Below are 27,390 nucleotides of genomic sequence, written 5' to 3' on the forward strand. Positions count from 1 at the left end.
AAGTTAATGATAGCGAAGGAAGTAAAAGCGTATTCTTATTTTTTATAATTTTTTGAAGTTTGTCTAGTCTACATTTTCATATTTTTGAAGACTGAGTGATTAAGCCTGCTGTACTCTCATAGTTTGCCTCAGGTTCGAGACCCTGGTAAATGAAATGGCTACAGCGGTGCCTTTCTGGCATTCCCTTGTGAAACGTAAATACGAGTCAGTTTCCCTCAGAAAGGTTGTTCCAAGGCATGCCCTCCTCTAGAAAGACAGCCTTTGTGAGATTTCCTGTATTCAAATAACCCTACCTAGCTTTTAAATAAAAGAAACATTCTATGCATTGCAAAAAATAAAACACATCTCATCTAAAAAAAACTTTTTAACAACAATCTTTTTAAAATAATGTATAATTCGTCCTAAAAAAGGCGGCGAACATATCACCCCTTATTTAGATTTGCAAACGTTTTTTTTTTTTTTTTTTTTTTTTTTTTTTTTTTTTTTTTTTTATGTTAAAAGCGGATTATACTGATTTGCAATTTAAATGCTTTTTTTATTTAATTAATGCACTCTTCTTTTCTTCAAATATAATTTTCCTTTCCTGTGCTTTACTTCCTTTACTGACTTTTCTTTAGATAAGTCCCTGAAAATTTTTATTTATTTATTTATATTACATATTTAAGATAGTAGCTGCTTTGTTAGTATCTCCAAGTGGAGTTATTATTTTTAGTTTTATATAGATTTTGTTACCGATCCAAAATGCATTAGATTTTTTATTCATCTTTGATGTTATAGATGGATGTTTATCATCAATCGTAGCATAATTAATGTTTATAGTGCAGTTTATTTAAGCTTCTTAACAGAATTTTCCAGCAAGTGGTATTTATACCATCAGTATCTTAAATGGAACAATTTTCTAACATCTAGTAACAGGTCGACTTAACAATTTCTTACATGACTTGTGTACGTAACCATTTGTAAACAAAATAAAATAAAATTATTATAATTTTATTTAAGCTTCTTAACAGAATTTTCCAGCAAGTGGTATTTATACCATCAGTATCTTAAATGGAACAATTTTCTAACATCTAGTAACAGGTCGACTTAACAATTTCTTACATGACTTGTGTATGTAACCGTTTGTAAACAAAATAAAATAAAATTATTATAATGAAATTTTATACCACCAAAATTTTAAGCAAGTAATATTTCTTTCTGTACTGGTCCATTTCTAGATTAATCCTAACATATGGCTATTATATAACATGATGATGTAGCTAAACTCAAATTTTCCGGAACCGAAACCTTTATTTTAAAAAGCCGACACATTGGATAACTGCGCAATTTGCTTCTAGCTCTGTTCTCGCTACGACACTGCCATGTAAAAATAAAAAAAAAAATGTAAATGTTCTTCAAAAGGCTAGATAAGTATGCTATTTTTTGAAGATTCAAAATGTTTGTATACCTTAGCTGCCAAGTTTGCTCTTCATTATATATATATATATGCGGTATTATCTGTTATCCTGTAATATGTTGATAAATGGATGATACAATTGATTGAAAATGATGGTGTAGTAATAACTTAGCGAAAGTTTTTCTGCGTAGACACAAAGATGACTTTCAGAGATAGATGTGGACATAAAAAAGACATAAATATTTTTTCTTGATAAAGCGAGCTTTGAAGACTCATCCAGTCTTAGTAACATTTTTTGAACTTTACATCTTAGATAATGGACGACGCAGAGAGGTGAGCGATACGTTTTAGAAAGAGCGAAGAAGAAGGGAAAAAGTAAGTGAGCTGCAGTGAGAGATATAGAACCGGTTCTTCGTTGAAATTTTGATCTGTGATTGGATACGAGATATCCGCATTGCCACGTGCTACACTAGATGGCATGAATTGGATTAATTTTGCGGTCAACCAGCGGACGAGCTGCAAAGTCGCGGAACACTGGTAGTTGGGGTCGAGGTTCGGTTCCCGCGAACGGGATGGCTCCATGGGCATTTTCATGATTTTCCCCATGTGTAACGTGTAAAACGTCATCCCCGAAGGCATCTCTTCCCTTAGTCAGGTAACCCTCGAGGCTTTGCTGTCCCTTAGAAAGTCCATCACGAAGGCATTCCTTCCCTTAGGCAGATAGCTCTCTTGGCTTTACCGTAATCACATAAACGAACCCAACCAAATTAACAATATGTACTGAGACATAGCTGTGGCAAACTTCAGACTGATCATAGGCCACAACTACCTCCAGAGCCATCTCCATAAAATTGGACCCCCATAGACCCCTATGTAACTCAGGAAAATGGAACGTAGATTATTTACCACACCTAAGACACTATTCCTTTTCTGAGATTCCTTTGCTCTTTTGAAGAGGGACCTGTATCTGTTCAGGAATCTCAACATCAGGATCAAAGAAAATTCAGTTTTGCAGATTCCTTTGCTTCTGATGAAAAGGGACCTCCAGCTGCTTGCCTTCCAAATCGTGTTTCTGTTCTGTTTTGGCGCATAGTAGAGTTCATCAATAGTTATATTTCATCAGTTTATAGTCTGTAGTTACATTTCATTAATTTACAGTTAGTAGTTAGTTCATCAATACTTATAAGTCATCAATTTACAGTTAGTAGTTACAATTAACCAATATTAAGACAAAGGACTGAATGTAAATTACCACATACTTCCAAAAGACTTCTGAGCGTTGGGCCCATACACACTGCCCATTAATTTATGCACAATAAATACAGATATAGCGTTTATTCAGAGAAAAGTAAAACGCGATTATGCATTGCAGCGATCATTATGCTCCAGCGGAGTTCAAAGCTAGCTCTGTCGTGCGTCCAGAGATATCCACGCAAATTATGCACATCTCTATTCTAAAGAAATTCATAGACATGCTAATATCAGTGAGAGTGCTGGTTATTGTTACTGTATCTGAATCGCGGCATCGCGAGAAAAGTTACTTTTTATATGTCGTACAAAATATCTTCCTATTTTCTCACCAGCAACGTAACATCTGTCAAAGATAAAGTGGTGCGTGCACCAATTTAAATTTATGTCCGTGCCTACTAAGTCGTACCTTCCGAATTCTTCCCGTTTCGTGATGTCAAGAGGATGATGACCATAATTTGCTGCCGCGAGAATGGTGTAGGAATTACATCTCAGCTCATCAGTGAACGGCCCATTGTCTCAACCATTTTCAGTTCATTTCTATTGCTTCTGAATACAGTTTGAATGCTCATGCCTACAGGTCTATCCGTCAAGGCTACCCTTTTTAATTTCTATTATAAAACCTTTTTCCTCTGCCCTGCTGTGCATAACAGCTATTCCTGAAGAAGGTTTTGCTCTTTCAGATTTTATTTTACGCTGCTAAGGCGGACTACTGACCGGGAACAAGCCCTTGCAGTATGATGTCAGTCCTGCAGAAGCCATAACGGCATTTATTGAGTCTAAATTAAAAAACAATTCTAATGACGTAATAGATATCTATCTGAGATATTGTACAAGTAATGTTAGACAAAGATGCTGTCCAGGATTTCTAACAATCTGAGCTGTGGAGAAGTAGCAACACGTTGTAACAATCGTCTGTTTTTTCTTAATTTCTTACTTAAAATTTGTTTTCGTGCTTTTAAAGATTAAACACTGAGGCACATTTATTGTTTCGAAAATTTCTTTCTGTGATTGTTTTGACTTTACGATATCGCTGATTCTGTTTTTCAAAGAATTATCATCTTGGTATTCCTTGTGCCACCATCATTTATTTCCATCACAGCAATAGTAACATCATTTTTTCACAAAGATAGCAAGAAACTGAAATGAGACATATGCCCAACGATCTGATACACCTATAAATTTGTCATTTAAGGCTATTCTTTGCACATTTATTCTCCACTGATTAAATTGCATATGCACAGGGGTCTCTTTAAGATAACCTAATTTTCAGACACCACTGTACGTATGGAATTGCAAGTAATACGCAATTTCATTTTGTGATATAACTTTCTAATGCATTGCTTAGCTAATAGTTTAATTTAAAGTAAAATATGCAAAATCCTGCTTCTTTCAATGAAACTGAAGGAAATTTAGATGATAGTTTTACTAAATTTCTATACTCTCTATATTTTGCGTTTTTAATATCTTTTAATTTCGCTGAATAAAAGAAGTGCTTGCTTTTTTTAATGTCATTCGATGAAGGATTGCATTTTATAAAATTCAGAAAATATTGCTTCGAATACAGCGAAGTTTACGAATATAAAATACCGCAAAGATGACATCCGTCCCATGTCGTACTGTGCGAAATTGAACGTTAGTTTAGCGGAAGTCATAAGATAACTCCCAGTCCTAACATTTTTCTTCATATTGGAAGGCAACATAATTGTTACGTTGGCATACAAGGCGCCTGTTGTTCAATAAACTTCTGACAGGTTTACTTGTTACAAGTTATTTTGAACAACACAGTGGTTTGATTTACATAAACATTTGCTTAAAATTGACCTGTGGCTATTCGTGCTATATTTATTGAAAATATTCTGTTCTTTGCATTCCAGTAGGTTGATTTTATATTACTCTATGGTTACATACATGTACTTCTGCCTATGCAGAACTTCTGCATTATATTAACATATTTACAGTAGTGAAATGAAAACTTACATTATAAATTTGAATACTTATATATAACGGATAATTACATCAAGCATGTTCATATACATGCAGGAGTGATTGCAGTCAAATGGGACAAAGGAGGTTTGCAATACAGGTGTATATAAAGGGCATGAGTGATTTTAATATTGCATGCACTATGCAAATAGATTTACAATGGTAGAATGAACACTGATATTGTATAATTTAATACCTATATGTAACGGAAAATTATAACAATAAAATATTATAACAATTATATAATATTAATGTTATTATATTATAAGAATTGTATAATAAATACATATGATATATGCATATGAGAATTCATTGAATGTATACTACATTTAGGTCATGAAAATTGTACTAAATTCAAGTGACGACAGTCCATGTAGACAAAAGTGTTTTACACCACGGGCACATATGAATGACGTAATGCAACGATGATTTTGGTATTTTATGTGTTAGAGGTATATTTATAATAATGGAATGAGCATTTATAATACAAGAACTGAATACCAGTATGTAATAATGAATTACACCAGATGAATACCAATACATGCATATATACGAAAATTTATTTATTGAAACAAGGTTTAGATATTCTGAGAGGTAGATAACACTATACACAAAACTTTAACTAAATATTTCAATTACAGACACTGAAACCGAATTTTTACTACACTTCTGAGTGGCTGCAATGGAAACGGTTCCAGATTACTCCTTTTTTGCAGCATAAAATGTAGTTTCGATAGGGCATTGTTATTTTGAGTATTTTCCCCCACGCTGCACGCAATATGGGTGCTGGCATTTTTTAGGTGGATCTTTGCCGTCAAGCGGCGTTCAAAGTAATAGTGGTCCGGGCTGCCTACTTTCCCATAGTCACAGGTTTTTGTGTTGACCAAATCTTTTCAGATATGCTTTGGACGGTCCTTGTCCCATAAGAAAATGTGGCATACTGGCAGTCTATAGATCTATGCTTACACTTCGACCAGTTGTGGCACGAATCTACCGTGCTTTCCATTGTCTTATAGAAGTTTGCAGGTAGAATGCCTTAGCAGCGAAACTGAATGGGCAGTGTGTCATTCAAATATTGGTAGCTTCTTTAGCCACTAAGTTTGTAGTTTCATTTCCCAGAACTCCTACATGCGCAGACACCCGACTGGGTACGGGACGGAATGGGATAGGAAGTCTGAGAAGAGTCTTCTGTATTTTGTGTACCAGATGACTCCAGCTTGCATGCGTGAGAGTGCTTGGAGACTTGAGAGAGATTCTGCATAAATGTGAATTTGATTGAAGCCATTCCTGCGACTATGGCTAGTTGCTACCAATACGACTACGAGTTGTGTTTCGAACACTGACTTATTTATGTTCAGTCGTCGCTTTCAGGATATGATTTTGCAGAATTTCTCTATTTGGCAGAATCCACACCCTGAGCTGAAAATTATAGGTGCAGAGATTTGTAAACATAACTGTGCATTTCTCTAATACATCTGTTACTGATGCTTTCCAAATTTCAGTGAAGCTTAACAAAACACAGCTAATTGTGTGTTTCAGAATATTTCCGAAAATTTTCATTTCAGCTTATTATTTTTGCGGTGCATACTATTACAAAACAAAGTGCAATGTATACTTCGAAACTAAGCATCTTTGAGAAACTATTGCTGATTTGTAACCTTCTATAAAAAGGAAGAATAAAAGCGTAGTCCGACATCTCTGCTGTTAGTGAAAAAGCTTCGATTCCAGTTTTCCAGGCAGACCATTACTTCAATCAAGAATAAACGTTCCACTCTCTAGAGAAATATCAGGGAATGCAAACTCAAACAAAACGTTAGGGATCGTGTTCGTTTAAATATTCAAAATCTCATTAATAAAACTGATGTAGCGTTCAAAAGCCACTCTAAATACAAATGTTTAATTTATTATTTCAAATTAGCTATATTATAAACCTTAGATTTTTCTTATCAAAGAAGGTTACTTAATTGTTTTAGCTTTTTTGTTACAAACGAAATCTGGACATTCAGTGATATAGAAACTGTACGTTAGTGTGGAGAGTTGTATTCTACAAATGTTTTAGTGACTATGAAAATATAACTAATCGTTTCCAATCATACACATTTTACCATATTAGAGATAATACGGGTTTTCTTTTGAAACTAGTTGTACTGAAATTCAGTTAGGTGAGACAGCGTTTTTACCAATTTTTAAGAGTAGAATATTACCTTAACTAATGGTTGAAATAAATATCGAAAGCGAAGTCCTAGTTTACTTTCAGAAGCTAGTTCATAAATGGAAATTTTCATGAATAATCGTTATTTATTTTCTTATGTTGTAAAGAATAATGCAGATGCATGCTATGTTTAAAGCAATTCATGGTAAAAAATGCGGCGAGCTTCAATGAAATCTCGTTATCTTAGCCTGTATTGACGTAAATATCATGTGAATATTTATAGTAACAATCTATATATCAATAATACAAATTAATTAATTTAAATAAGAAATTACGTAAATAATAAGAATACGTAAACGTTTCCAAATGTCGTTTAATCGGTCTTCTATTTTTAATTATGCTGCTATACATACGTAATTTAACAAGCATTTGCCTAGTTTAGCCTGATCCTGCCTAATTTATCTACCCTGTCTGTCCGATAAAACTCTTCTTGTAATTTATTTAGTGGTATGAATTCATCCTTCCTTTTTCTTCTCTTTTCAAACTGTGATACATTTATCATCAAAGTTAAAATTTTCCCATTTTTCAAGAAATTTCATTTCTTCTTTTTCTGTAAAAATTTCTTCTATTTTTCTATTCTGTAAATATTTCTTCTTTTTCTTTCTTTAATTTTTCTTTTTCTGTAAAAAAAGGTGATAATTCTTCTATTTACTTCTGTGCTTACTTCAACATGGCAACGTACGGGACAGCAGTATGCCTAAGGGAAATACTTTATGGAAGAACTGATTCATACATTTGTTATACATGGGAAAAAGCACAAAAATTTCCAAGCAGCTAACATATTCCCTAAACAAGGTTAAATTTTTCAGCTTTATGCATAGTATCTTTTGACAGCAAAGCTCTATTTTATCTTTTCTGTCTTTTGAACTTTTCCACACAGATTGACCTAGATAAAATTTAAAATATATATCAAGAGGACTATTAGTTTCAGCCCATTGTTTACCATTTCATCCATTTATGTAAACATTAAGCAAAAAATGTTTTAAATTTCGCGATTATAACACCCCCCTCAGTTTCAGTCTTTAACAATAACTAAGCTTTCCGATTTAGTGACTTTCTTGATTAAGGAAAACATGAGAGTCTTATCTGCCTAAGCAAAGAGATGTCTTCGTTATAAACACATTTGCATTACATATGGAAAAGCTTGAAAATGTGTACGTTCAATTAATTACAAATATCGACACTGAATGGTTAAATAGAAGAAGAAATTAATTCTGTGCATATTTGCGCACTCTTTAATTACATTCATTGGCTGTTCAGCCTTAGAAATAATCAATCTAAATCGAAACATTACAACAATCAAAGAATTCAAAGCAACTATGAGGAACTTAGCGTCGTTATTCAGTAGGAATAAAATATTGAACTCAACCATCATGTGGATTGCCCTAGGGGGGGTCCGGAAAGTGAAAAGCACGTCACATCCAAGACGCACCGCTGGCGCCATCTATCAATAATCAAAACAATTTCCACAGCCCATGAGCCGGAATTAGAACGCGACTCGAACTGCTTACCATTCTTCAGGGATTTTACTAATTTCGCTCTTGGAGGCAAGTAAGTTCTTTGATAATAATTATTTTCAAGAATCTTCAATTATTACCGACCATTAACCAACTTAGTTCAACTTCAATTATTACCGACCATTAACCAACTTAGTTCCTATGTTAATAAAAATATCAATATAGGGAAGCTTTGATTTTATTTTTTCTACACTTACTTTTCCAAAACAATATTTACTTTCTACCAATATTTACGAACATTGAATTTTTTTTCTTTTGAAATTACCTACATCAAAGAAATTCGGTGCTTTTTACAAACTGTAAAGTTCTGCTGAAACAAACCTTTTACAACAGCTTCAGTTTCTAAGGATATTTCATAGATTTCGGAAAAACTATTGCAGCAAAGCTGAAGCAGCAAAAACTATTGCAGCAAAGCTTCAGATTGAGATTTCGGAAAAACTATTGCAGCAAAACTGAAGCAGCAAAAACTATTGCAGCAAAGCTTCAGATTGAGATTTCGGAAAAACTATTGCAGCAAAGCTTCAGAGGAATATCATACAGATACTGCAGTAAGAGCTACATATCGGAGACAATGCAGAATCAGGATCCCAGCAATATGGCATTTCCTGGGCAAATTTGTAGAAATATTAGGTTTCATTTTCGAAATTAGACGCAAGAAAATTCAACTATTCCCTTGCTCGAACTCAAATTACGAATGTTTATATTTTAAAATTTTAGATGTTATCATTTACATCACAGGCGAAAGAATGGCTTTACGGAAGTACCATGCATGCTTATACTTTGGGAAGAATTTCTGATCCATTGAGGAAGTTCTTCATAGCAGATTTTAGCACTTTCCAGCAAGCCCTCTCTGCACAGATTTGTAGCTTATAGCAGTGATATCAAGATGCTGTACCATTAGTTCTGTAGACATAGGTATTTCAGAATGGATTTTGTCCCCCTCCGGAGTGCAAGCTTATATCTTCTTCAAAGACTTCACATATCTAAGGCATTTTTAGGTACTTGTGACCCTATTTTACCTTTCTGCACTAGCGTTTGGGCAATACGAAAACGACAACGAAAGAATGAGATAATTCGTTTTATGTTCAGTCTATGCGTTTTTATTTACAGTCGTTATAAAAACGCAAATTAACCTTAATACGTTTTAGTTTCAATAGTAAAATTTCGTATCAAAACCGTACTGTGAAACGCAGCATTTTTTAGAACGAATAACTGTCTTTAATTTTTTTTTTCTTAATTCAGCTGAATTGTTTATAACGCAAAATATGTTTTACCATACAATTAAAAATGTGTTTATAGAAATCTAATTGCAGGAAGGTAATAAAATGCTTGTGAATTTATGTTTAAATAAATTTGAGCTTATTACTTTGACACTATGCTAGGTCAAACATAGATAGAGAGCTGCTATTCTGGCAAAGTGGCTAAGAAAGAACATTTATACAAATAACGCAACTGACATATAACGTCGAGAGTAAAAACAATATCAAGAATATAATGCTTTTAAATTACCTTAAGCAGAGTTAACATAGTTTAATTATTTTAGTGTGTGTGTGTGTGTGTGTGTGTGATTATGGCAAAGCCTAGAGGGCTATCTGCCTAAGAGGAGGGATGCCTTCGTGGAGGACTTTCTAAGGGAAACTGGCTCGTATACACGTTACACATGGGGAAAGCCACGAAAACGCCCATGCAGCCAGCCCGTTCGCGGGATTCGAACCTCGGACCGAACTACCAGTGTTCAGCGATTTTAACGCTCGGCCGCTGGTGGCCCTTTAATTATTTTAGATATGGTATTTTGGAGCGTTTTCTTGATATGTTTCAAAGTCTATAGATAGAAATTGTAATTCTTTTTTAGAATTTATTTTTACTTTATGTACCTAATTTGACGCCCTTTTCAGTTGTTCACCTAATGCAAGCCCTTGCCTTATCCTTATATCTGCTCTGCGTTTAACAAGAACTTTATAATTGACACTTTAAGTAGTAGTTTTTTTTTTTAAACTCAAATAACTTTAAAATTAAATGGTTGATTATAATCGAAACCGAGCTGTATGGTGAATTAATACCTTATTTGGTGACATTTCTCTTTTCCTTGAGAATTTTTTAATTTATTTTGATTTTTAATTGGCGACATTCATTCAGTTCAGAACGTGTATTCTATTATAATTTGATAACAATAACCGAGTTGTTGATTACTGGAAACCAAGTATTCTCAAAGTTTTCTTATATAAACAGGAAATTAGATGACAGTGTCAGAAGGATAACATTATCGGGTAAACCAGACAACATCAGAAGGATAACCGTAAGCGGCATCTACTGGTGATTTTACGTTTGGATCAGGAATCTCGTAAATTAAACTGTGCAGTCGCAGGGAACTAATATCGAAACCAGACCTTCAGATTAGCTGAATGTGCTGAGCATTACACCGCAAGAACATGTTGAAAGAACGTTCTTAATTCCTTAGAATACGAATTAATTTATGATCCGTTTACGCATGTGATTTTGAATCAGATGAGTGAAGTAGCTAAAGTTTTGTTATTGTGGATTATTACAGACTTCACATATTAAAATATGTATCACCTAAAGTATTGCATAAGATATTTCCTAAGTTTTCAGCACATAAAATAAATAAGTAAAATAATTAGTTTTAGTGCTCTAGAACATTTATTTAAAAAGAAACCTTATATTATAGCCATAATAGTATTTATAGTGAATAATCATTTCTTTAAATGAAGCAAAATTTAAAGTTAAATTTATTTTATCGTAGCATTAATATAAAATTGTTTGCTAGTCTGTTAACGACTTTTTACAATTTAACTCTTATTTTAAGTGTTTTAAGTGTTCAAGAAATGAGAAAGAAGTTTTCACCTCATGTTCCTTTAATTGTTTGAAGCCGAATTTCAACTATTCACTTTCCAAAAATTGAGTTAACGTTTAATATTTTACTCAATCTCAGAAAATAAAATTTATCTTTAAGGGTGAAGTCCTCAAAATTTGCAATATGTAATTTTTTTTATTTATTACTTCTCTGTTCTATATGATATCTTGTAAACATTTGTAAATATTTCATTTAGTTTTAATACGACAACTTGTTTTTTTTAGATATAACACACTGTACTTTAATATTATTGCATAATACAACATACTAAATTTAATTGTTTTAACTTGAATGTAATTGGACTGAATTTTAAACGGGGATTTTGGATAAGAGATCGTGCAGGTATGCACTTCATTTACTTATAAAATAACGATGTATTTTAAATGTATACCAATATTATTACGTAATGTAATTTACAAAAATGATACCTCAAATGTCGTTAAAATGATTACTAAACTAGAATGGCCAATCCAACTGGCGCGTTTCGAAATCATAAAATTCAAAGACTTGTTTGATGTGTATTTGAAAGTAAAAAGAATAAATACACTTCATCATCATTACGCATTTTACGTGCTGTTTAAATTATTACCAAAAGTGCACTAAATCCTCCCAAAGAAGTTATTCCTAGATAAATTTAAAATAGTTTGATATACAAATTGGATAAATAAACCTATCAAACAACGAACTTCATTGTAATATGGTTGTTATTTCTTATTTTAAAATTTCTAAGTGTTTTTTAAGAATAAGCATAATAACTTCATTTCGTTAGAAGTAAAAATTACTTTGAGAAATGTGATTCAATTACCATGATATATTAATGAGCAAAATTCAGAATTAATTCAGGAAAATTCTGGAATCGCCAAATCGAACAGTGCCTCAAGGTAAACAGAATTCGCATTTATATTGTCTGAGCGAAACACAGGAAAGCATCTATGTAACATTTACGGTCCTCTACCAACAATCAAGTACTACCGAGTTTCTGCATAATAAGGCTCTTTAATTAAAACTGATAGATTTAAATTCAGTTCAATATTTAACGTTTGAAATGTGTGTAATTTATCATTTAAATAATCATTTGGAGTTATTTTAACCTAGAAATATTTATAATGATTGAAATACGAACAATGGTAAGCAATGTAAAATTTAATCCCCCCCCCCCAGATATAGAATTCGTGCTGTTTAACTAAAATTTCCAATTCCCTTTTAAATTGATCAACAGACGCATACATCGTTTGCACTTATTAACATATGGAGTTTGGAAACATATTACAAAATCGACTATTCAGATATGAAATCGAGTATTCAGATATGAAATATGAATCTATATATATGAAATTATTTTGCTTATAATTCAATATGGTATTCTCTTTGGTATGAACGCGGTAGTGAGTGCATGAAAAACCAAGAAAATGTTTTTGGAATGGATAGGACTAAATTTCATGCAGTCAGAGATTTTGAATTCTGAAGGGTGAAAGACACTATATTCTTTAGCAATGTGATCTTGGAACATTACGAAATATTGAAGCAAATAAGTAATATATTTTTAAGTAGGCATATTAACAAAGTCCACAACTACAAAATTCTTTAAACATTTATTTGTGTTTGATAAGTTTTATCTTTTTGTTCTTAAATTCTGTATTAAGTAAACAAACAATTCACAACAAATGAACTAAACAAATGTTGTTTTTTTAAACAATTTGGACTTTAAAATTATTTTGCATACTAACTGCATAATAAATGACGCAGCAGAAAAACAAGTATAATTACAAGAAGAATCCAATTGCATTCATGAAGAATGAAAAAATATCTCCCAATACTTTTAAATAATGGTGTGAATGATATGTTAAACTTAAGCGGAGCGTATATTCGAGTTTAAATTGGTTATACTCTCTACTAATGCTGCAACATGTATCGCCAACAATACTGCAGACCACACATAAATGTTTGGTATCAGTATATATTACTGCGGCGCCGTTTTGGATCTAGGGGATTGTGACTTCTGTGATAACTGCGCCTATCATATATGTCAATATGCAATGTCCATCTGTCGCATAGTTCATGCCACACTGCGAATTGCATGTTGTAAATATGTAACCTCAATATGTTATGTCGTTATGTCTTCTCTATGCTTAACTATATTATGTCGCTATACTATGTCCACCTGTCGTGTAATTCACATTAAGTTGTGTATTTAATGTTGTAATATGTTGTATCGCTATGCAATGACTATATCACGTCGAAATGCTATGCAATGTCATGTCTATGCTGAGCTATGTTAGTCGCCATGCAATGTCCACCTGTCGTGTAGGTAATGCAAAGCTAGGTATTTTATGTTGTAAACATGTTATGCTCTAGATGGAGCGGGTCCCGGACTATACCTGATTAGTCTTTGAAAGACGTCTGCTGTCACCTATGATAACTGTGCTATATGAAATCACTGTTCTGTGGTTCCTCTTTTTGAATTTGTTGTTTGTTTCTTTCCTAGTCAAAACTCTATATCGTTCCATTTTACGAAACCTCTCCTAATACATCTACTGTAGATTTAGTATGCTTCTTTTATTCGAAAGCGTGTTTTATTTCAGAATGTCTCTATTCCTTAATAACTGTCAAGCAGTAAATTTTTTATTATTATTTCGGTTTTGTTTCTTCTGGAATCTTTTTCTTTCCTTGGTTACAGAGGAATTGTACGTATGTAGTTCGTGATAAATCGTCGTTTCAAAAATTATTGCTACTTTATTAAAACGTGAGAGAGAGAGCACTGTACTAATGCATAAATAAGTCTTACAATATATTATAGCATATATACGTATATATAGAGAGAGACTTAAAGCATCTAAATTTAAAAGTAGATTTGGAGTCAAAGGCCTATTTTACTTCATCCTGCAGCTATCGTGCAGGACGGGTATAAACATTTGCTTTTAATTTTCAGCCTCTTATTATGTTATTATGTCGTTTATAATAAAACATTATTCTGAAAACTCAGTAAACAAATGTAATAAAATAAGAACCTAGATACGTTTTGAAATTCAATGAACAAGAAACACAAAAATCAAAATTAATTAAATGCAATTAAAAAAGAATTTGCATTTCCAGGCACAAATTCTTCAGGCTGTATAGCGTGAAGTAAATGGATCAGCGTGTTTTGAGCAGATAATGACTCAAATTTACGAAATTTTAAAACTTCAATGAACTACAAAACAATTTATAATTTAGACCGCCTAATGCCTACAAGCTAGAATATGAATGGCATTTTGCCCAAATCCGTTACGAACCCAAAATGTAAATTCATTACCCAAACCATCCATTTGCTTTAAATAATGTGATTTAATTCATGCAAAATAATTCCGTTAAGAAAAATACTAAATACAGTAAACACGGTAAAAATAGTACACCTGTAATCTAACCAAAATAAGTATTAAAATTAAACTGCGTCAATAAATTAATAAATGGAATAAATTGCATAGGCACTACAAGAACCTAGGAACAAAGTTAACTTTATTAGTATTCGAAAAACTGGGTAAAAGCTAATTGTAACATTTGCACTGGTGCAAGAGAATTTTAAGTGCAGTTATTAAACAAAATGTTTCAGCAAAAACAATCTTTAATGTAGTAGAGTACGAATAATTTAGTCTGTTAAGAAAACGATTATTACCTACAGTTTACAGTATTTCTTCGTAGTTTTGAGATCGTCAGTGTAAAAAACCATGTTTAGGCAGCCCCGCCCCTAATTAGTGCAACTAAATCTAATAGTTGAAATATTTTTCAAATGCTAAATGTAGTGGTAGTATTTTATTTTTTAAAAGGTAAGCAACAAGAAATCAAAATAAGTTACTTACAGATCACAGAACTTTGCTGAAGAGACCTGTTTTGAGAGTAAGAACCTGAAGAAGGCCGTTTTAGTTATTTAAGGTATCCGACCTCGTACAAAAGACGATTTTCGGACAAAATTTCGATTTTTACTTTATTATATTATCTTAAAGAATACATCTTTAGCTATCAAATACAAGCTTTTGCTTGTTGATATGTTAACTAGAACTGAAGTTATAAGCATTTTTCTGTAACGGAATAAACCGGAAGTTCCAATATTCTGGACCGGAAGTGAGCGTTTAAATAGACATACTTATTTAGAAACTTTATTTATCCTCAAAATTTTGTAAATTATAAACCATCGTACTAAGTTTAGATATTTTGTAATACATTTTAAGAATCTGGCGGTAGTTTTTCACCTTAATTTCGTATTTAGTTTGGCGCAGAAGGTATTCGACGTTGAATGGATGTGTTACTGCTTTGTCGATTAGCGTTGACAGTCTTGATTTGAAGGCTATGTCACATTTTTGCATCATTTGCAACAAACTAAACAAAATGGAATGCAATCTTCAGCACGACATATAGTTCATAATATATATAGCGTAACATAATTATTCTGCAAATTATAAAGAAGCAGCTTCGGGTATGGAAGCAATTGGTGTTTATTCGCTTTTTGAATGATCTATTAAATTACGAAAGCTGAAGTACACGGAGTATTATGAGGATGGAGATTCTAAGGGATTTTTAATTGGGAAAAATATATATGGTAAAGATTCGGTCAAGAAACTGGAATGCATTAGACATGTACCGAAAAGGGTTAGTAGTGTACTACGAAAAATAAAAAACTCCACTCCTGGATTGAAAGGGAAAGGTAAACTGATTGGTTCTTTTATTGATAAACTACAGAATTATGGATTGCAATTAGAAGTAATGTCGGAAACTTAATTGAGATGCAGCAGGCTGTACTAGTTGCTTGTTCCATTGTAGCTCTTCTTCGAAGTCAATGCCCTCCTCAATCAACGAGTTGGTGCAACTATCAATGTGCGATTACAGAAAAGAAAACAATCAGCCAAAAACCTCTGGTATATCAACATATATTTTGAATTTAATTAAACCTATACATATATGGAGTTGACTACATAAACAAGAGTTATTAAAAAAGTGCATACATGGCAAAACTCAAAATATCAAAGAACGTTTTAATGGCATTTTATTGCAAATTGTTTGTTCCTCACGAACATTAATGTTTGGAGCAATCATTAAGTAACATTAAATGACAAGTGTTGTCATTTAATGTTATTTAATGATGGATTTATAGGTTTGCTTGAAGCATTTTCAAAGTTAGCTGTGTGTTCTGAATTTTAAACTGAGCAGGGAATTCTAAAACTTGATAAAGTGCAAATTCATGACTCTTGGCGCCATTCCGCAAGTTTTACAAAAGTCCAAAGAAAAAAATTACGCTTTGTTCGAAAGAAAAAGCGCAATGTTTGTGAAAATACAAACAAGGTCTCAATTAAAAAGAAGGGGATTTTAATTATCAGGGATGAATTTTTCACTAAGAAATTGTTCTATGAAAACTTTAAACTTGTTTTCTGAAAAACGTGTTTTTCAGTAAATATTGCCAATGGTAACAACCATAACTCCCAATTTTATGAATAAATATAAATGATACTTTCTATGCATGTTTCATATAATCTAATGCATGCTCTGAAGCAGAAGATTTTAGAAATATTAATTAAAAGTTGAATTGTTACTTTTTATTCTTAAATTTTGGATGCAATAATAGGAAAATATGCAGTTAATACTATATATTTTGACATATCTCAAGAACATATAAATATTTCTTAATTATTTTGCTTCATTGCATACAAAATAAGTGTAAACATAAATACAAGAAACTGTATATTTATGTATACATTGTTCACCGTAGTTGTTGCCGTAATGACAAAATTTAAGCAAAAATTATCCTTTTTTTCATTATTTTTCAAAATTAAAATAACTTAGCATTACTTTTTAAGCTGTTTTCACTCATTAGTATGCTTATCTTCAAATTAATACGTTTATAGTTAAAATAAAAACCATTTCTTAAAAAATGGTATCCGAACGAGGTCGGATACCTTAAGAAAATGGTTATTAAACAACCTATCCAAAATTGTAAGACATTTGAAAAGAATGTTAAATTCAGCTGTCTTAAATACATTCAATCTTGTAAGTGTTTAGGACAGCGTTTCTTAAGCATTTTTCATTCAGGGCCCCTTTTTATCAAAGCGTTTTTTTATCGACTCTAAATATTAAATGTAGAATAAAGATATGAAAATTAATATTTTCCCATAAATAATTTATTTCGTTGGTAAACAATACATTCATAAAAATTATTAGTTTTAGGATTTCTTTTAAGTATAGAAAAATTAATGAAAGAAACTCGCCTTTTAATGAGACGGAAGGCCTTGTTTTTTACTGCATAACAAATTAATTCCTGGGGCAATATTTGAAGCTTCCAGACGGAAAGTATCTTCAGCATTTTTAAGCGTTGAACGATATTTGGATTTAATGAGCGTTAACGTTGAATAAGTCATTTCGCATAAGTATGTGGTGCTGAACGACACAAGACTAAAGTAATTTCAGAAATTGTGGGAAGTTCAGTTCAAGCTCCGATTCAGAATTCAGTCAACAAATTTTTGGAAATTCACGTTTTGGGTTTCAGTCATTCAATAATTCAACAACTTTTGTGCTTTACATGTCAGATGACTCATTTCATTAATTTCGGCCCACCAGCGGCCGAGCGGTAAAGTCGCTGAACACTGGTAGTTCGGTTCGAGGTTCGAATCCCTCACGAACGGGCTGGCTGCATGGGCGTTTTCGTGGTTTTCCCCATGTGTAACGTGTATACGAGCCAGTTTCCCTTAGAAAGTCCTCCACGAAAGCATCCCTCCTCTTAGGCAGATAGCCCTCGAGGCTTTGCCATAATCACACACATACACACACACATTTCATTAATTTCAATTAATATAATTCCTTAAAGGGATAATTAATGATATTTCTTTAATTTCATGTATCTGAATTAAGTTTTCGGGACCCCATCCTTTGGATCTACGATCCTAATTGGGTTCGCGAATCGCAGTTTAAGAAACGCTGGTTTAGGTAATAATATCATAACACACAGCAGTTTATATGAGCAAATTATCTTGACAATCACTATTTAGCAAATGACTCTTCAGTAAATTTATGTGGGATTTTACTTTCTTACTATTTTAATTAACAATCTAAATTCTTTTCAAATCCCTTAATTATCAATACAGAGATTTTTAATTCTTTCCTTTTGATGATTAATAATGCTTACTATAATTTTCTAGAAAGCTTTGATTTCAGTTTATCCGAATCATTAATTTTTGACACAATTATTGATTTTATTATTTATTTTGATTTCGGATCTGTAAATACTTTTAGGGCGAATCACTTGAGAACTACACATTACAGATTTTATTATTATTTTTTAATTTTTAGTACTTTGTTTAATGAATAGTTTTGGTTGACCTGATTTGTCTCGTATTTTTTAAATAAAACTGATGGATCTGGTACTTTGTGTATAAATTTACATCGTGAAGGATTGAGCTTTTTATGAATTTGGGAGAGGTACTTTCAAATTCCATACTGTAGAGGTTGGATTGAAGACCCAACTTGGTTTGAGGCTAAATGAAGTTTAAAATTTAGTAATTTTGTGTCATTATTAGTTCAGAAATAAGCAGATTCATTTACTTCTTCTGATAAGCGTGTGTGTGTGTATGTGATTATGGCAAAGCCTCGAGGGCTATCTGCCTAAAGGGAGGGATGCCTTTCGTGGAGGACTTTCTAAGGGAAACTGGCTCGTATACACGTTACACATGGGGAAAACCACGAAAACGCCCATGCAGCCAGCCCGTTCGCGGGATTCGAACCTCGGACCGAACTACCAGTGTTCAGCGACTTTACCGCTCGGCCGCTGGTGGGCTCTTCTGATACGCAAAGTCCCTGATGAAGATGCACTTGGAAATATAAATTATTCTTTTATTGCATTTAATTAATTTGACTTTTTGTATGTGTTTCAATTTTAAAAATGGATTTGGTTTTTTTTATTGTATTAAAATGGTTTAGCGCTTTTGCAGAATATTTCATTTAATTATTACCATGTCTTTATTTCAAGTTGAACATGCACTGAACTTAAATTTTCTTATAAATAGCGCCAATGGTTATTACAGCTATTTATAAATATCGCCTATGATTGGTTTTTTAGTTTTGAACTTTCCTTTTGCTTATTTTATGAATTGTATTGTATGGTATTTCTTTTGCTTATTGCTATATATGCTTTTGATGATTATATATATGTTAAAATATTTTGTGCATATTTTTTACTATTGCTTTATAGATTTTATTTAGCTCTCTCAAATAGTCAAGAAGGACTAAACGCATGTGTATACCTGTAAAATTGCAAACTCATAGCACGAAAATCATAAACAAACTTAACAGCTTTTAATTTTTTTAAATTTTATTTTTAGAAGACCAAGCCCAAAAAACTGACTGTGTAAATACAAGCAATTCAGTATATGAACTAAATATATAAAAAAATTAACATATGAAAACTTGAGTCTATACAGGCTGGAATAAAAATTCGTTTTGGCATTAAAATCATAAACAAACAAAAAATACCTTAAAAATCTAACAAAATTGTTTTCTGTTTAAGCGAATCGAGTTCAAAACAGAAGATCTAAACAGAAGCAATCAAACACAAAGTAAAATAATTAAAAATATAAATTTGATCCAAAAAGCATAAAATAAAAATAAAAAGAACTGTTATTTCTTAAAATCTGTAACATCTGTAACTTGGACTCATTCAGGTATATAAAGTGTTTTTTTTCTAGTGTGTACTGAAAATTGCGTGACATCAATTTCAAGCACTGCTGTCTTCTGAGATTTTGCTTCAGACTTGAACACTGAGGACCGAAAATTTTGGCAAAGCTTCAGCAGACATACGCAAATATTTCTTTGCCAAGGTTCCAGGTTTTCAGGTCGTTTAAACCGACTGAAGCTGAACTTGAAGGGAAAGTTTGCAGTTGCAAGAACTGACGAAACCATTACCAGAATCTGGGATCTTATTCACCCTGATCCTAGTTTGACAGGCAAAATGATCGAAGCAAAGTTGAATTTTAACTGCACCACCATTCATTAAATGTTGACGAATGAATTCGGGATGAGGAACTGCTCTGCTCAAGGGGAAAATAAAGGCACTCACTCTTTTTGATAATAAATTTGAGTAATGAATTTATTGCATAAAACAAATAAGCAGTCTAAAGAGAAACGACATAGAAAATTTCAAGAATGAAATATTTTCTCAACAGGCGAAACTATCTACTTTAAAATTCGCCAAGCGTAAAATGTCAACTTCGCGGCGTTTCTTGGGCTCAAGTATATATATATATATATATATACCAAAAATTACCAAATATATACCAAAAATATACAGTGAATGGACAAAAATATGGAAACACCTTGTGAAATGCATGTTTGAAAAGAAAGATTGATTTTAATCAAATATGTAGGTGGCGCTGGCGTTTTTGACTACTGACGCCACCTATACAACTTCGCAAATGTGCTAAACAGTTCAGTTGTTGTCGGAGTACTGTTATATGAGGTTGTCATTGCATTATGTCACAGTTAACAGACTTCGAACGTGGGCAAATTGTTGGAGCACGTATGGTAGGTGCTTCCGTAACCAAGTAGCCGAGGTGTTTAGTGTTTCAAAAGGTACTGTATCGAAGATTTATTCCGCATATTTGAAAAGCGGAAAAACATCATCTGCTAAATCACAGCGCGGACGAAAGTGTGTCCTGAGTGATCGTGACAGACGATAATTAAGGGCAATTGTGACGAAAAATAAGAAGACCACAGCTTCAAAAGTTACTGCTGAAATGAATGTTGTGTTACCGAACCCTGTGAGTACCAAAACAATTAGAAGGGAGCTTCATAAACAGTGAATTGCTGGCCGTGCTGCAATTGAGAAGCCACTCATCAGTGATGCTAATGCCCGTAACAGAAAAAGGTGGTGTTTAAGTCATAAAGCCTGGACTATAGAGCAGTGGAAGCGAGTAATATGGTCTGACGAGTCTTCTTTCACATTGTTTCCCACTTCTGGCCGAGTTTACATCTGGAGAACGCCATCTCAAGCCTATAATACAGACTGCTTGTTGCCAAGAGTGAAACATGGCGGGGGTTCTGTTATGGTTTGGGCAGCCATATCATGGTTCTCTGCTAGCCCCATGATAACTGTGTCAGGGCACATGACTGCCAAGACTTATGTGAACATTTTGGCCGATCAAGTTCATCCCATGGTACAAACTTCGTTCCCCGATGGTGACGGTGTCTTCCAAGACGACAAAGCCCCTGTTCACACAGCTCACATTGTCCAGGACTGGTTTTCTGAGCACGAGGATGAGTTGTCCCATCTCCCCTGGCCACCACAGTCACCAGACCTGAACATTATCGAACCTTTGTGGTCTACATTGGGACGGAAAGTGCGTTCTCGTTATCCACCGCCAACATCGTTATCTGAACTTGCCACCGTTTTGCAATAAGAATGGTATAATATTCCCTTGGCAAACATACAGGAACTGTATTTATCCATTCCGAGAAGACTGCAAGCTGTTTTGAATGCCAACGGGTTTCCTACACCATATTAAGCAAAGAAACATGTTTTTTAAAGGTGTTTCCATATTTTTGTCCAACCCCTGTATATATATATATATATATATATATATACCAATATATATATATATATATATATATATATATATATATATACCTACATATATTGGTATATATATATATATATACCTATATATATATATATATATATATATATATATACCAAAAATTATGTAGCAAAGTGATATTTTAATGTTGTTTGTTATAAATATATATTTACCTTTATATATTTTAACATGCAGGAATTAAAGGAGTTTCTTTTTTCTTTTTCAGTGCGGGACTCAGCGTCTCAGAACCCTGCCGTTAGGTGGACAGTGGCTCTTCTGGCCTCCTGCTGTCTGTTATTGTATAAGTCATAGCTTCACTAGACTGTTTTGTACGACGTACAACATACGTGTTTGTAAAAAGTTTCAATACTCAAATAAACAAATGAATAAATATCATATATATATATATCTATATATACATACATGAATTACGTTTAGTGAAAGATATATTACTGGTGTAATTTTGATACAACGGTAATAAAATCAACCTCCTCGTTAATCATGTCTTACTCTTCTAAGCACTGAACCGAATAAACATATTAAAGTTTTTCAATTTAGTGAGTCTTGTATGAATTTTAATCTTCAACAACAAACACATTTTACACATTTACTATTAAATTTTAAAATGCCTTACAGTTCTCTTACTGTAAGAAAGACAGTAAGAGTTGAAATATTGTTGCTCAAAGATATAGATAATATCATTCAAAAATAATTACGATGTATGTAAATAAAAACTTTACTTTACTTTTTTACAAAATTACTTTTGTAAAAAAGAAGACGGTTTTTATTGCTTTATTGTTTCTAAGCGAACTTTTAAGAAGTTTTAGCCTCAGATACCCCCAAATTACTATTAACATCATTTCGGTACTTTATAAAATTTATTATAAATATTTTTAAAAATATATTTCCTAATTTTTCTTTAATTTTATGTAATTTTCATATAGAATGCACTTTAAGCGAAGAAACAGAAGTCTTAATAAAGTAATAAAATTTGCTTCTTTTTATTAATTGTGTTAAAGCAATCTAGATTAGTAAGAAATCTTGATTGATGAATATATTATAATTTCCTTACATTGTCATTTTTGTTTATTAGTAAAATTTACCTACTATGTATTGGAAGAAAAACTGATTGATGGAAATTAAGATATTTTTCACATCCAGAAGATTAGCTCCAATACTAGAGACAGAGTTTAATCATTTGAAGGCCAGAAAGCCCAAGACAACTTTTCATTCAAAACAACACAAACGCCCTGTAATCTACTCTTCTCCTAAGGATACAGCAGCAGGTGCAGTTTCCCCAAATGCCCTCCTCAGATGCCTCTCTTTCTGCCTCCTCCTTAACATATTGCTACATGGATTACAAAAGTATAAGATGACTTCTTAACGCTTCAATTTTATATTATTAAAAGATAAAAAAATTAACAGTTTCCCCAAAATGGCTTATATTTTTATAATTTTTATATATTAAACTTCAAAACTGAACGTATGTTATGAGTAAGCTTTTAGATTGCTGTAAAATATAGAATAACAGCTTGATACTGATTGCTGGTGATTAAACTTCGTTGTCCTTAGAAACTGCAAGTGGTTTGTTGTAAGCTTTTTTCAAAGTTGCTTACTGGAAGGACTGCAAATTTTCTTGCGTAAGAGGTATTTCACTTTGACAGTTTTAAAATATATTTTTTTATATTTAGAGTCATTAGATTATTTTGAAGCAAGAGATGTGGAAAATGCTGAATGCCTTGGCCTGGCCTCGAACCTGAAAAAAACCTCTCGAATACTCGCTTTAGTGTGCTACCGTTACACCACGAAGACATGGTGGAAGGAGGGATATATAGGAAAAATAATTCAATGAGAGAATTATAGGAGAAATAATTATATATCTTATAGGAGTCTTATAGGAGAAATAATTCAATGATTGTTTTTTATTTTATTTTCAGTATATAAAAGTTCTTTGAAGAGTACAGTTTAGTACTAGATTTAAAATAAAATTACGTCATTAAAAGCTCCCTGTCGCATTTCCAAAAGTTTGAAGTACTTGCCTTGCTTCTTTACCGTTTTCAAATAAAGAGACATATTTCAATGACTGTTTCGCATTTTTTTACAATTACAGGATAAGCACAATCCCCTTCATTTTGCACGTGACCGACAATAAGAAGTTTATGTGTTATGCTTATTATTTGTAAATTTGTCACAGAATACAAGTAAAAGGCATTAATAAATTTAATAATTTCATTTAGTAATTGATTATCGCAGACTTGTCTGAATACAGCCGCTTCTAAATTAGTTCTTTTACATGCAGCTGTTTTTTCTTCCAAAACCTTTACGAAGCTTTCCTCAATTTTAATCGCACTTTTCCCTCCATTGCATTTATTTATTGTTAGCTCTAGACATAATTAAGGCCATTTTTCCCAAATCACAAATTGTGAAGTTAAAAGTGGACAATTCGGACTTACATTAAAATGATGAAATTGCTCCGCTTGGAGTAGGTAGGTTATTTTGAAAATCAAAATATGAAATCAAAGATTGATTCAGTTTTATGAATTCGCCACCTTTATTTGTTTTTCTTATGTTTATACATCTTCTCGCTTCTCATAACAGATATTAGAAATTTTTGCTCTTCCAAAACACTACAATAGCAGCACTGTTTGAGATGGATCACAAGTTATTTGGCGATTCGGTCCCTTAATCTCCGTCTCCCTTTAAAAGTGGGTGTATATAAGGTATTTTCTCCCTCCATTGTGCATGCATTCGTGGTGTAACAGTTAGCACACTCGGCGCGTATTCGAGAGGTCCAGGATTCGAGTCCCGGCGAGGGTATTGCTCTTTTTTCATGTACTCTTGCTTCAAAATAACCTAATCACTCTACAGATTTAATAACATATTGAAGTAGTTCGTGTTACTTAAGTTAATTGCATAAAGCAACTCTCATTCTTCTTGAAAAATCAAAGCTGTAGTAGTTTTTGAGTTTCAGAATACCTCAAAATATCGTTTCAACAGGAGAGATGTAAAATGTTTATTGTAATGTAAAATGTGTTGTTAGTATATGAAAACTTAGAAGAATTAAAAACGCTATGTCGCCAACAGATAAAATACATTTTGTTAATAATATCTACATGTATTTGATATACCAGTAGAATAGTTCTCTGTAATTTATTAGTTGTAAGTAAATACATAATTTTTTTCTATCAAATCTGAAACTTAGAACTAAATCTGTGCAGGATAATGTTTTCTGATGTAAGGGTAGTTAAAATTCGTGGAAAAACTCTTAATTCATTATATATCAAATAACATGCATTTCATCCTGGATAAATGGTTTATGACAATTTTATATACATATTTACCTAGTTAAACTAAGAAATTTATAGAATGAAACTGAAATAATCTAAAGCTATATTTATGGCACACTTTAAAAAAAAAGTACCTAATGATATGTATTTTGTGGCAACCAGCAGTACCTTTCCGAAGAATGGTGAATAATTTTATCTTTGACATAATGCGAAAAATGTCGAAACAATGGCTCTTGTACAACTTCTACTGTGCATTACATTCCCTTCATACAAAAGTTTCAAAAACCAGGACTTTCATGTTGATATTTTTACGAGTTTGAGCTCTGTTTGCAGAATATAAAATACTTCATATTGAAACAAATTTTTCTACACCTTACATCTAATACTAAACTCACTGGTTTATGAAGTGGCTGTACAGACACTTAAGTAAATTTAACATATTTCAGTCTTATCGGTACAGGTGAATTAAGTATACATAAGTAGTAATTAACTAAAATAATAGTTACTCAACTCTTTTCAATGTGCACCAGAAAGAGGGAAACTGGCACAGCAACATAGAAAGAGGATAAGAAATACGAATAATTTCTGAAAGATAACCATTTCAATGTTGAGCTCAGTAGAAAGTTAATAACACTGTAGAGACATTATGTTAATTTTGGAAGCCGAATAGATGAAAAATGAGCAAATGCCTTCGCTGGAAATTGAACCACGGACCTCTGGAATACCGGCCCAGCGTGCAGAACCACTACACCACGAAGGCATGCTAGGAAAGCGGGAGAAATACCTTATATACTCCCCTTTTTAAAGGGCAAGTGGGGTTTTTAGAGGACCCAATCGCCAAATCCTGGGTGAGGAGAATCATCATCCAAACACCCCTTTAGTTTGGGCGCCACTGTAGTGACATTAGGTTAATTAGAAAAGCCGGAGAGATGAAAAATTGGCAACCGCCGTCGCCGGGAATCGAACCGCCGACCTCTGGAATACCAGCCCAGCGTGCAGACCACTACACCACGAAGGCATGCTAGGAAAGCGGAAGAAATACCTATAACACATTTAATAGCGAGTGTGTTTCCTGAAATTTCAGGACAAATCTATAGGTCTTAGATTGAAAAATATAATAGATTTAAAAATACGCATTCTAAGTTCATAGGAATAGTAACACAATTTATGCTGTCATAATATACTACATTTTTATCTTGATGTTAAAATTTGGCATATGTAAACTTACTAAATTACTTGTAATTTTAGTAATGATTTATTTTATCTTGATGTTAAAATTTGGCATATGTAAACTTACTAAATTACCTTTTAAGAAAAAAGGAAAATAAAAGTTAAATAATAAAAGGAATTTATTACAAGAACTTTCATGTACCATTAACTTCTTTTATTACTCATGTAAATTAAGAAAACGTAAAGTATACATAACAAGGCTTACGCATATACGACGGTATTTGACTGGGGCCCTCATGAATATAAATTTCATGACCGCAACGAGATCGTTTAATTTTAGTAATGTAGTTTTTTTTATCATATTTTTACCATTATATGGCTCTTATTTAAGAATTTCACAAAAGCAAAGTTGGACTTTCACTTTTGCAACAGTGCGACCTGCGCGAGTGATTAAAGGAAATAGAAACACCAGGTATAAAAAAGTAACACCTTCAAAAAAAGTCAAAATTTCTAAATACGTTGCTCTGCCGATATTATAGCAAATGAAATGGAAGTCTTTGAACGGTTGGCCTTCAGGCCGGAAATTTTAGTGGTATGGAGAAATAAATGACAGATACTGTGAATTGTTAGGTCAGACTAATCTGTGCGTTGCCATGGTTTTCTTCTGCTATGTATGGGGTTATTTCGCTCACGTGGACACTAATTGCGTTTAAATTAGGGATAAGAAAAAAGAAAGATAAATGGATTGCTAACAAAAATCTGAAGATAAAAATATAGAAAAAATTAAAAGCAGAAAATTTCTCCGTATCCATGTAATAAGTTCTAAATAAACAGACAGAAATATTTGTATGAAAAGACAAAAATATTTAGGAAGCATCCAAAGAAACTGATGACAGCATTTAGGATTTAGGATTCGATTATGCATCTTTATATTGTAATTTTTATACTTCATGTCTGGTGAATAAATCTTTTAACTGACGCAAACTCAGAATTTGTTACTCAACGAACGCAATTGATTTTATTCTGCCAGCATCAATGCGAGGAATTGAAGAATTGTATAACTTAGTTTTTAAAAAGGTATGAGTGATAAATTGACTGCCAACGAGATTCACT

The 27,390-nt window shown here is 32.6% G+C and overlaps 1 protein-coding gene across 3 annotated transcripts in view; it reads left to right on the forward strand.

Annotated features, from left to right (window-relative positions):
• The window catches only part of LOC118185602 (cell adhesion molecule 2-like), a 529,906-nt gene extending 507,529 nt beyond the window's left edge, over positions 1-22,377 (forward strand). For all 3 annotated transcript variants that reach the window (XM_085807279.1, XM_085807278.1, XM_085807281.1), the window contains one exon: positions 22,047-22,377. In XM_085807279.1, the coding sequence (XP_085663405.1) occupies positions 22,047-22,132 (86 nt within the window). In that variant the 3' untranslated portion in view covers positions 22,133-22,377. The remainder of the gene's footprint in view (positions 1-22,046) is intronic.
• The last annotated feature ends 5,013 nt before the right edge of the window (positions 22,378-27,390 follow it).

This window comes from Stegodyphus dumicola, chromosome X1, assembly GCF_044657685.1.
Source record: "Stegodyphus dumicola isolate Sdum_Otavi_A_Nest chromosome X1, ASM4465768v1".
In the NCBI taxonomy this organism is placed as follows: domain Eukaryota; kingdom Metazoa; phylum Arthropoda; class Arachnida; order Araneae; family Eresidae; genus Stegodyphus; species Stegodyphus dumicola.